The sequence below is a fragment of the Primulina tabacum genome, chromosome 16 (genome assembly GCF_025594145.1).
Source record: "Primulina tabacum isolate GXHZ01 chromosome 16, ASM2559414v2, whole genome shotgun sequence".
Taxonomy (NCBI): Eukaryota; Viridiplantae; Streptophyta; class Magnoliopsida; order Lamiales; family Gesneriaceae; genus Primulina; species Primulina tabacum.
This window is the reverse complement of record NC_134565.1, coordinates 4,288,861-4,300,847: the sequence shown is the minus strand read 5'-3', so window position 1 is coordinate 4,300,847 and position 11,987 is coordinate 4,288,861. Positions and strand designations below refer to the sequence as shown.

The 11,987-nt window shown below is 34.3% G+C and overlaps 2 protein-coding genes across 4 annotated transcripts; one reads left to right on the top strand and one right to left on the bottom strand.

Annotated features, from left to right (window-relative positions):
* Positions 1 to 1,272: 1,272 nt before the first annotated feature.
* Positions 1,273 to 6,613, top strand: LOC142529921 (uncharacterized). 3 transcript variants are annotated; one of them, XM_075635629.1, is made up of 6 exons: positions 1,273 to 1,395; positions 2,144 to 2,327; positions 3,651 to 4,734; positions 5,051 to 5,128; positions 5,239 to 5,378; positions 6,022 to 6,613. In XM_075635629.1, exons 2-6 carry the CDS (start codon positions 2,298 to 2,300, stop codon positions 6,286 to 6,288), a joined length of 1,599 nt encoding a protein of 532 aa, XP_075491744.1. In that variant the 5' UTR covers positions 1,273 to 1,395; positions 2,144 to 2,297; the 3' UTR covers positions 6,289 to 6,613. The 3 variants fall into 3 exon arrangements, with proteins under 3 accessions (XP_075491744.1, XP_075491742.1, XP_075491743.1); XM_075635627.1 differs by having other exon boundaries at positions 5,233 to 5,378; XM_075635628.1 differs by lacking the exon at positions 1,273 to 1,395 and adding an exon at positions 1,426 to 1,543 and having other exon boundaries at positions 5,233 to 5,378.
* A 435-nt stretch (positions 6,614 to 7,048) lies between these two features.
* On the bottom strand, positions 7,049 to 8,909 carry LOC142529329 (adenine/guanine permease AZG2-like). Its single transcript, XM_075634843.1, has one exon. The coding sequence runs from the start codon at positions 8,758 to 8,760 to the stop codon at positions 7,168 to 7,170; it is 1,593 nt and encodes a 530-aa protein (XP_075490958.1). The 5' UTR covers positions 8,761 to 8,909; the 3' UTR covers positions 7,049 to 7,167.
* Positions 8,910 to 11,987: the final 3,078 nt, after the last annotated feature.

Genomic DNA, 11,987 nt, shown 5'->3' with positions numbered 1-11,987 from the left:
TTTTGACATAAACAATATTTTAGTGACATTGTTATTTTCTTTATCCAATCATAACTAAACATGAATTCATTATAACATATTCATTATGCAATTATTATATCACGAAAGCATTAAAATGAGAACAAATTGTGCATTGAAAAATATCAGATAGATAATATAATCTCTTCCATATCATTTTTTATTTCCAGCAAAACCTTCTTCAAACTCCGGCAAGGCACGGGGAGCACCGCCGCTTGGCACACACACCTGTAATCCCACGGCTCCGTTCACTAGATTCACCGTCCTCCCGCAAGCTTCAAATAACAAAGACCGAAACAAATCAAAAGGAACCAAAACATACGTTAAGGAATATAGTTATATAGAACTTGGTCTACACACGTACGTACATACATACAAGGTAGGAACCCGGGTGACCCAATTTTTTTAAAAAAAATTATAAGTAAATTTTATATAATTTTGGAATAATTTAATATTAGCCCTGGTAGATCAATTTAATATATTAAAAAATTATAGAGTTTAAAATTTTAGCTCGGACGGAACCATATTTCTGGCTTCGCCACTGCATACATACATACATACATACATACATACATACATACCGGATCTTTGGGAGTCTTGGACAGATGAAAGGAAGGTTGCCTGAGCTTGAGGGCTCTGTATGGCTTGCAAACTTTGCCTGAGGATGCAGTAGTTTTTGTTGCATCCCTTGCAGAGTATCCTGCGGGCATTGGTTCTCGATTCAAATACACTAACCAATTAAGAAAGTACTTTGAAATAAGAGGTGTATGACAAAATTGACTCGTGAAATTCACGTTGTTACATTAGCATGTTGAATCATTTTTTCCCAAACTTCCATATCATTTCTTATAACATGCCTTCTTTTGTTCTCCACATTTAAAAAAAAACAAAACAAAATGTGCGAAAGAACTCCCCTTGAGGATTAAATCACCATTAATTATTTGCAATCACCGCAGAATAATGTATTGGAGAATTGGATGGGTAAAATTACTCTTGGGAACATAATTTGTTAGAGTAGATCTCTTGTGATACGGTCTCATGAATTTTTATCTGTTAGACGGGTCAACACTATCGATATTCACAATAAAAAGTAATACTCTCAGCATAAAAAACTTTTTTACGGATGATCCAAATAAGAGATCTGTTTCACAAAATACGATCTGTGATCGTCTTACACAAGTTTTTGTCAATTTATTGTTATTGCTTGGAATAATTTAAGAGGGTAAAAGCGTAAATTTATCATAAGCTTCACCAAATCAATTGCCAACAGTTTTCAAAGAGAGAGAGGACAACGATGATTGGGAGGGAAACGCTTGGACGAGTCCGAAAACAGTGCTGGCGATCTGCCTGGGCACCACGTGAACAGTGTACTGAAAGGTTTCTCTATTTCTTTCATTCCCTCCATTTGCGAACAATCGTTTCGATTTCTCGGCCTCATTATTACGATATTTCGAAGCATCGCCTGTTCTTCTTCTCCTCGACAACTGTCTTTTTTCGAAGGGGAGTTTTGTGTAGCTCGGACTAGGTTGTGGTTTCTCAAGGCTCCATACCTATTTTCATGCATGCTTGGTTTGATTTTCTGCTGTTTTTTTTACGATTTTTTATGTGGGTTTTCTGCAAGAAAGCTTTATTCTGTTTTTCGTGTGACTGTACGGTAATCTTTATGTGTTTAAACGAGGCCAACAGGGTTTATTACGATCATTCTTGGTTCTTCAGCACCTTATACCTTAATGTTGTTTGATATTTGTGGTCGAATCTCTTGCATTCTTTAGTTTGGGTGTATTGGTTGTGCGTTTTAGATTTTTACGACGTTTGTTTACCTTTTGTTTTCCTGTAAATGAGATGGACTTTCTGTAATGGAAAAACATGAATGCGTGATGAAGGTAGAGTTGATTAACGTGGAGTTTTCCGGTTTATGATAATTTGAAAGTGTGTCTTAGAAATCACATAAATTATTGATAACCTTGATCTATGGTGGAAACGGGAATATTTTCCATTTAAGGAAATCTATGTAATAGCTCTTTTTCTTGGATTCTTAGAACCACTCCTTGGACTACGGTCTTAACTTATTTTTACTTTTCTTTTAATTTTTTTTATTACCTTCCAAGTAAATTATGTTCTTCAGGTAATATGCAAAATCGAGGCAAAAGCAAGATTGTTGGACATATGTTTCACAGAGGGATAGCTGCATGTGATGAGTGCACCAAAAATTGCTTAAAAATCCATCATCCAGAGCAGAGAGAGGCCCTTCATCCACTGTCAGTCGGTTTTTCAAAATCATGCACGGAAAGCATTGGTCTGATTTTCTGGTACTTAGAGATATTTCTTACCTATTGTTATACACACGATTTATCTGTTTTGTTTTACTGCCTATCATAAATTCAAAAGGTTGAATTTGAAATTCTTCATTGATGATCGTTGGTTCTTCTAGTGTTGTCACAGTTTCTTCCTAATGCAAAGGTGAAGGCTATGTATACGTATATATACCTTTTATTTTGGTATATTTGCAATAGAAGACCTGAAATTGTGCAGTCATAGTTTGCTTGGGTTACTTAACATTTCCCATGGTAAAAATCCATGTATTGCCTGTGGGAATACTAGTTATTGAATTCAAACATTTTGTACCTTCGGTCCTCTTTCTAGGATTGCTTTTGGAATTGTAGCAGTTCTACTAGCTATACCTAACATCAGTTTGGCGTTTATACCTTTTAATTTGTACTTTTTGCATAGTTCTTTGTACTAGACACCGCAACTAGAAACATTTCTTAGCATTTATTTCTATTCAAATGAACCTTGTGTCGTGGATTCAACGCGTGAGTTATGATCAATGAATTTTATTCATGTGTATATCACATAGTTAAGCAGTTGTAAATATTTCCAGACAACTTTACTACTCCTGATCAGTTAGCGTTTTTTTATTTTTATGGATATAGATTTTTTTCTTTATGGTAGAAGAGTTCATGATACCTGACCACTAGTGCAGGCACTATTAAAACTGTACCAACACTTTGGCACAGTGTGATACTAAAAGCTAAAGGCCAAAGGTGAATAATGACACCAATGGCTCATGGAGCTTAAGTCTTAGCAGCAAAGCCAAGAAGACACCTTTTTAGATTCAAGCATACAAATGCACACTCTACCTGGAGGTGACAACAATTCATATTTTGGACATAATTAAAACAATTTGAATAAATTCAGCTTTAGTTTTGGCCTGTCACGAATATGAACCCCGTGAAGGTATGAGCAGTAGCAACAATTTTCATCTTAGTTTATCACAAGTGAAACGTGTGCATATTTAGACAGGTAAAAGCCAATGTTATTGAGTACTTCATTAACTTCAGGTTTTTGACAGAGCTCATTTTCAGTACCTGCCTTTGAGTTGATTGATGGCTTAACACTGAAGGCTCTAACAATGTTCCTGAGCCATACACCCAGTCACAACCTCTTCTCCTTTAAAAAACATTTAGAAGCTTGGATTTATGACGGAAACCTTTGGAGGATAGTGCACACCCATAGTGTGTTTTATATGATTAGCATGTGCAACTTATGACTTGAGTGGGATTAAACACGTAAAATGTCCAAAATTTCATTTTATCTTTGACTTGATGGGAGTTTATTTAACTCATTTTCAGTATTTGCCTCCCAAATTTGCTCGAGATGTGAGAGACTTGGTTGGTCAAAAAACTCAGATTGAGGATTCAAATGGGCAGAAATGGACTGTACGATTTTCACATGTTGGTGATCTGCTGGTCTTCCAGGAGGGATGGCACAAATTTGTTGAAGACCATCAATTGGAACATGGTGAAATCTTGGTGTTTAACTATGTAAAGCACATGCACTTTGTTGTTGAAATATATGGACTAAGTGCATGTGAGATAACAGACTTCAACAGGGGAAGGAAACTTCAAAAGAAAAGATCTAGGAGTGACCAAGGTACAGTCTTTCATGATGAACCACATCAGATAAGGAACAAGCAATTCACTACATTTAAAAACAGTGATGATCCTTCTTGTATGCTCGACAGAGATTCTGGAAAATATGATGTAGAAGATAGAGAGTTTTTGTTTGATTTATCAAAATTTGAGATGGGGAAAAATTCATCTGTTGCTGAGAAATCTGAGACTTCTTTGGACAGAAATATCACCCATGTTGAGACCCCAATTAGAGAGCAGATTGAAGTTATGAGGAATGACACCTCAATGTCTATGTCACTAAAAGATAAGAAAAATAACCATTTGTATGGCATTTCAACTGATGCTTTCCAAACCGAACCTTCCGGTGATAGTAATTCCAGCAAAGATATGCCCTATGATGTTTCCAAATTCCAGGCCGGTGAGACAGAGAATAACTCTTCCCATGGCATTTCCAGTGATGCACTCCAAAACAAACTTTCTGGTAATAGTGACTCCAGCAAAGGCATACCAGATGATGTTTCCGAATTTCAGGCTGGTGAGATGGAGAATAACCGTTTGTATGGCATTTTCAATGATGCACTCCAAAAAGCGCCTTCTGGTAATAGTGACTCCCGTAAAGGCATGCCAGATGTTAAGAAATTCGGAAATGGTGTGACGAATAACTATCGGTCATATGGTATTTTGAGTGATGTATTCCTAGCAAAATCTTCCAATAATAGTGATTCTGGCAAAGACATGTTCGATGACGTTTCTAAATTCCAGGCTTTTAAGACAAGTGTTTCCCCTCCTTTTATTGCTAGAGGTAGTTCCTCTTAACTTCTCACTTTATTTGTTAATCAATTATTTTTATCTGTTAATCAATTATTTGGTACATCAAGAAATAACCGTGTCTTGCATCAGATATGAAAACTCCTTATATATGCAGTAGTCTGTTAGCTGAGAGCGATTATTCCTTAAACTCCGAGCATTGTGATGCTTCAGTCACTAGGTCCATGCTCAAGGATCCATGTGTTTGTGTCTCTTTGTTATGCCCTCCAGTACATTTTCAAGAAATTGGAGTTCATGTAATTTAAAGTTGATATATAATCTTTGTATTGGTTTCATTTCAAACAAAACAGGTAAATCAGCTGCTACATTTAAGAAAGAGGTGGTGGAATTGGGAGAGGAAGCTTATGGTTTTCCTCGTGTATCTAGTGGTGCGTTATAGTTTGTAATCTTTAACATTTTATGATTTTTTGATAAATATGCTTTTCACACTCATACATGGAGCTTATTAGTTTCATCTAAAATTGATCGGAAGATGCAGGAATAACATCAACTTTTGGAATGAAACGAGGTCAAATTCTGTCTCCCATTGTAAAAACCGAACCTGACATGGCTGATGTTTTTGTCCCACCAGTAGCCACTAGTCCCTTCTCAGCAGAGGTGAAAAGCCTAGCGTTCCTGGTATGATTTTTCATTTTGAAACATACTTCTTTCTCTTCACCATTCTCCATATATGGAGGCACTGCTGTCTTTTTTCAACAGGTAGTGGAAAAAGTTTCTGTCAAAAATATTCACCCTTGATGGCCCTCTATGTTTGATAAACGATAATGTGATAAATGTGCGGTGTCATAGGTGGTCTAATAAAGAGTCATTCATCATTTGTTCAAATGTGGAAGTAGGAACTGGGTTAAAAGTAAATCCTCAATTTCCCTGTCCTTTAATTCCCTAAAAGAAACCTAAATAGATGACCGGGGAGCTATATTTGCCTCTACTAAACTATGTGGTTGTCTATGTTAGACATCAGTTGAAATATAATTTTATAATCTTGAAAGATTTTAGTAGTAACGGAGCTATTAGCAGTAACTTCTGGTACAACAGTGGTTGTTGATTGCTCGATACTCTTACTGGATAGAACATAAGCCAGACCTAGCTTGTTTTCTAAACCATATGGTCTTAATGTATAGTTATTGGCTACTTCCACATTTTTTCCCCTTATAATTTTGTTGGGTTTAATTTATGTTCAGAAAAGGTTAGTTTTCTCTGGACTATATCATATTTTCCATCTTTTTTTGTTGGTCCTCCATTCTCCTTTGTTCTTTCATAGGAGCTGCCATTGTGCATGCCTTCAATTCAGGGAAAAAGAGAGCGAGGACGTGGGAAAGTTGTCTATCTTAAAAATTCATCTACAAGGCTCTGGCCTGTGCTGTATCCTGGTAAATCATTTGTTAAAGCGTTTACTGACGGATGGAAAACATTTTGCAAAGGAAACAACATCAGGGCCCGAGATGTATGCAGTTTTCAACTTGAGACATATACGCCATGCGTTTTTAAAGTCATCATCCGGAAAGCTGGCCTATCATCTGAGTGGTGATTTAAGGTTTTTTTTTTGCAGTATCAGCCAGATCTTCTAAACAAACTCTAGTCTTTTGTAGCCCTGTAGGGTATCTGATTCCCCCTAGAAACTGGGAAAAAAAATTCCTGGTTATGATCATGAACGGACGAACGTTCCATGTCTCAGACCATCTATGTTCTATGGTAGTCAGTGTAGGCTATGGGAAGAAATCGTTTTGTGCAGTAATCTGTATGGGTCGTGTGAAGCGCTTCTTTGTGCATACTTGTGAGGTGAATATAAATGAGAGTTGTCCGTATTAAGGTGGGTGAGTGGTTATGCAAGAATCGATCAAACTAGGGAAAAGTGGGAATGGCATCTATTGAAAATAGTAATAAAACTTGGCTTTTAAGACTTGTCTCAAAACATGATACATTAGAAGGCTAGTATGATTTATATGATATTATATTACAAATATTTCGATCCAATATTTTGATTTTGCCCATATCAAATTTTCTTTTCCAAAATTAATACCATTATTTTCTTTTAAAAAATAGTATAGAATATAACAAAAATCAAATTTAAACATTAATAGCAAGTAAAAAATTACTCTGATATCATTAGTTCATATTAGATTTACATGTAAATAAATGTAATCATGTATTGAAATTTAGTTCATCATATTGAAAACAAAATAGCGAATCATTTTTTAAACATATTTAATATGATAATTTGAACAAAGCCAAACCAAATAAAAAAATCTAAGTTTATGATCAAAACTCGTCATGTAGAAATCAAAAAATGTGCAAGTTCCCTTGAGCGGTCCTGTATAATAAAACATCTCAAGGTGACTTGTGCATCTTTTCACAAAGCTCAAACAACAAAAAAAAGTACCATAACACAAATCATATATTAAATTTCTCATACGATTTCAAGATTATGTTTTGTTCCAACCGCCGTCGTGGACACCTGATTTTGCTCCTCCACCACCACTTTTCTCATCTCAATCATCCACTGGATCCACCCCACAAAATAATCATAAATCCCAAGCGCAATATATATCCCAATCCCTCCCACAATCCCATTTGAAATGGAATATGTTAAAGGCATTATTAGCATGGTAACAAATGCTGGCACAGCTTCTTTAATGTTTCCCCAATCAATATCTTTCACCACTTTCATCATTAGCACCCCTACAATCACTAGAGATGGACCTATTGCCCATGGTGGCACATTGGCAAACATGGGTGTGAAAAATATAGATAGTCCAAAGTATATTCCGATGAACACTGCCGTTAGACCGGTTCTACCTCCTTCTCGAATCCCAGAAACTGACTCGATATAAGTGGCGATTGGTGAAACTCCTAGCATGGACCCCAAGATTGTGGTGCCCGCATCAACCATGTATGCGGAGTACTCGCCCTCGAATTCGCCTTCCTCATTCACAAACTCTCCAATCTCTGCCATTGTGTACAATGTGCCAGTGGTGGCCAGCACATCAACATACAACAATGTCACTAGGGCTATCCAAACCTCACTAGTGTTGAAGTTTGTGAAGCTAATGGCCCCTAAAGTGGACTCAATCTTGTGGAAATCCATGACTTTCTTGAAATACTCATAGTTTGAGTCTCCTTGTGGTGTGTATGGGAAAATTGTCACACTAGTTCCTCTGATCCATGATACTAGTGTAACAAAAAGCATGCCATATATCATGCTACCTTTGACATTTTTCATTAGGCCATAGCATATGATGAGGAAGCCGGCCAAGCCGAGCCAAAATGTCGGGCTTTGCATCGTTCCTCCGATGCACTCTCCCGTGGTTGGGTTCGAGTCTTTGCAAGCAGCGACTGTCACGAGAGTCGCAGCATCTGGGCCGATGAGGCCCAATCCTTGGTGGGCCTGTAGGCCCACAAATGCGATGAACAGCCCAATGCCGGCCGCACAGGCTAGCCTCACTGACTTAGGGATCAGCCGAGCCAGTTTGGCACGAAGCCCGAAAACAGCTATGGCAAGAAATGCACATCCTTCTACCAAGACCACAGCCATGGCTGTCTTGTATGACATGGACCCAGAACCATGGAATCCAACTAAATTATAGGCCAGGAAAGCATTTGGGCCCATCCCAGGAGCCAGGCCCAGTGGGAGGTTTGCAAATAAGCCCATTGCAAATGACCCAATCATTGAAGACAATGCAGTGGCAACAATAAGATCACTCTTGAGTTTTGCAAGGCATTTTTGGTAGCCTACATTAGGCTTCATCACACAGTCCGGACTCGCCGCTTGACCCAACTCCACCGTACAATCGAAAACGGAGCACATCCCACCAGAATCCGCAAGGATGGTTGCATTCACGGTGATAATGTACGCCATCGTGAGAAACGTCGTCGTCGCAGCTCGCCACTCTTTGGTAAAAGAAGTCTTTCTTGATTCCAACTTGAAAAACTTACCAACTCTGCTCTTTGAAAATGCTTCATCCAAACCTCTTTGCACATTTGCACACAATTTTCTCCCCATTTGAGTGTTATTTTGTGTTTCACTCTTTCTTTTTTGTTATGCTCCAAGTGTTTTGTTAAGTAGGTATATATGTGTATGTAGAATTTGGGCAGTCCTCTTATTATGAGATTCTCATGCATTATTATGGAGAGGAATTTTTTTAATTTTTTGAATGTAAATATGATGTAATAAAGAATCTTGGTTGTATGGATATGTTATTAAACAGTAATAATGTGGTTTCATATGGACTGACTGGTTGAATATGCAGGCATTACAAAACAAAAGGCAATCATTTCTTTTAAGGAAATATAGTATAAGTAAAGTTGGTAGGCATAATTAAGGCTGCATTCTTATATTAGTTAATGAGTGTACTTTTTCAAACTTTTATTTACTTTAACATTCTATATTTCCAATAATGCTGCATTTAAGTTGCCACTAATGACTTTTGTTCCCACCATGATTTAACCTACACTGTCACATTATTCAACATACTTTGATCAATTATGGGATTGTTTAAGGTTCAAATTTGAATTGGTTTATTACAAAGCAGTACTAATACTCTCTTGAACGAGAGCTTGGCTTGCTGATGAGATGATAGATGATGCATAATAAATAGATGATGAATTAATTTACATGGATAAGATAATAGGTGCATAACACTAATCTTTTGTAGAATCTAAGTCGAACATTAGATAAATTAAATATGAATAATCAGTCAATCAATATCTTATCATTCCTGTTAAGCCGTGTCTAAGGCTACTAATAAATGTTATGCTTCTTATGCATAAAATCCATGAAAAAACAACTAAAATGTAACAAATAAATATGCGTATTTATGTGGGGAGTTTTTTATTTTAAAATTTTAATTAATTAACACATTAAATATATTTTGGGAAAAATTATGAATAATTTGTCAATAAAATACAAAAAAATTCTATAGAACTCATTCTATTAATTTCTTACTAAATAACCTAACTCATCAGAGGTCAAAAGATTAATGTTATTCTCCGAAATACAAGATATTCTTAGAAATATGATATTTTTATTAGGAGAAATTTTTTTCTTCTATGAAGACACTTATCAATTATCGTTTGGTCCGTGTGATAGGATAAGTAAATGATGTATAATTAGAGTGATTATAACATAAAAAGTAAGGATAAATAACACATTATGATAAATTATATGATGTTTGACATGATTTTAACTTGCTTGATTATTTTTGTTAATTATATTATGATTACTAAAATGCCCTCATCATATATTATTTAGTAATATATTGTTAAAATGATTGAATAAATAAATAAAATTTCTAAAATTAATTTATTTAAAAAATTATAAATAAAATTAAAATATTATATTAATTATTAAATTTTCATTAATTTCAATTTCCATAAACAACTAAAAAATCGATTAATATTATAGAAAATTTAAATTAATCAAACATCATCACTTCTCCTCAAAAAGATTATATAACCATCAACAAAATGATAATAATGCATACAGTGCGGGCTAAACAAGCCTATCACAATTTTAATTATTCACACCAAACATAAGTGAAAGATTAAAAATCAATCACCTCTTATCATACACACCAAACAATGCCCAAGATATGGATTTTTATCAATATCTCAATGTGATTATGTTAAATCAATCAATAAAACGTACTTATGATAATATTTTACACACTTTCTTACTTTTAAATTATTAAATTTTGCTTCAATCTTTTTAACTATATTATAATCTGTGAGTGCAAGAGAAACTATCAACTGTTAACAACACTCTCCTGCCGTAGAATCCGGAAAAAAAGTGCATATCCATGCAATCAATATATATATATATATATATATATATATATATATATTCTCAAATTTGAATCATTGTGAAATTATGTCTACAAGGATTGAAACTACCTTAAAATACAAATTAAGACGGTCTCACGGGTCAATCATTCACATATTTATAAAAATAAGTAATAATTTTGACATAAAAAGTAATATTTTTTCATAGGTGACTCAAATAAGATATCTGTCTTACAAAATTGATTCGTGAGAATGTATCACAAAAAATTCGTGATAAGTTTATATGATGCACTTGGTTAGACATTGATTCCCATTGCATTTTGGCCAAACGCACTAATAAAATAGATCCAATGAAAATATTTTCTTGACGCTAAGAGTCCACTTTGTTCCCGTTTTGGAGAACTGACTGAAGATACTCGTATCCCAAATCATTGAAATTTTCTTACGTTATCATTATTTTTCTGTAGTTTAAGCTGCCACTGATGTCCGAAATTTAAGGAACAAAAAAAATTAAAATATTTTTATTTTTTTGTTATAAAATAATAATAATAATATTTTTATTTTTTTGTTATAAAATAATAATAATAATAATAGAACGAATCTCGGCACAATGATTGCAAAATTAAAGGTTTATAATGATGATTTTTAATTATTTATTCATGATTTTCAGAAGCTATCGATTTTTTAATTATGATATGATTATGCTGATTTATGGATTTGTAAAAAAAATTTATTTATAATCGACTTTTACTCTATCGACCTATAGTTATTTACAAATACTACCGAATTTTAAATATTTCAATAGTCTAGATATTTTTTTCTAAAAGAGAACATTAAATAAATATCCATTGGTTAGTTCAAAGACTTTTCTAGTGCAAATTGACACCAATCTATAATAAAACAAAACAAAGCTAGCTTTTAAATTTTGATATAATCGAGCACTTTTTAATTTTGATATAATAAAATATCCACTTTAATATATAAATTACGACTTTTTGTTTAATTTCATGCGCAAAATTCATTGTTAATTTTAATTTTAATATTGTCAAAAGCCTGAAGGGGTTCTTCTTTTAATAAACTGACACCCAGATTTTTTTTTATAAATAAACTGACACCCAATTATTTTAACATGCAAAGCTTCATCAATCTTATGAAATTATCGATATTGATGACACCAAATTCTCTCTTTTTCACAATTACTCGTTCCATCTGAGGAGAAAACTAAGAATATTTGAGATATGATCATGTATGATGCATGTAAAGTAGGATCCGGACAATATATAATCTTAACATGATATATTTTTCTATAATTGTTTTATAAATCTGTCACACAAAACTAACTCGTGAGATATTCGCATAAAAAATTTTTTGTTTTCTAAATTGTTGTTAATATGATGGTGTATGCCAATTGAGATAATGAATACTTAGTTGGCGAATGCAACAAAAAAA

Coding starts and splice junctions, on each gene's coding strand:
- LOC142529329 (XM_075634843.1), bottom strand. CDS start 8,760: ATGGGGAGAAAATTGTGTGCAAATGTGCAAAGAGGTTTGGATGAAGCA.
- LOC142529921 (XM_075635627.1), top strand. CDS start 2,298: ATGCACGGAAAGCATTGGTCTGATTTTCTG. Junction 4,735..5,050: donor CCCTCCTTTTATTGCTAGAG/GTAGTTCCTCTT, acceptor CAAACAAAACAG/GTAAATCAGCTGCTACATTT. Junction 5,129..5,232: donor TTTTCCTCGTGTATCTAGTG/GTGCGTTATAGT, acceptor ATTGATCGGAAG/ATGCAGGAATAACATCAACT.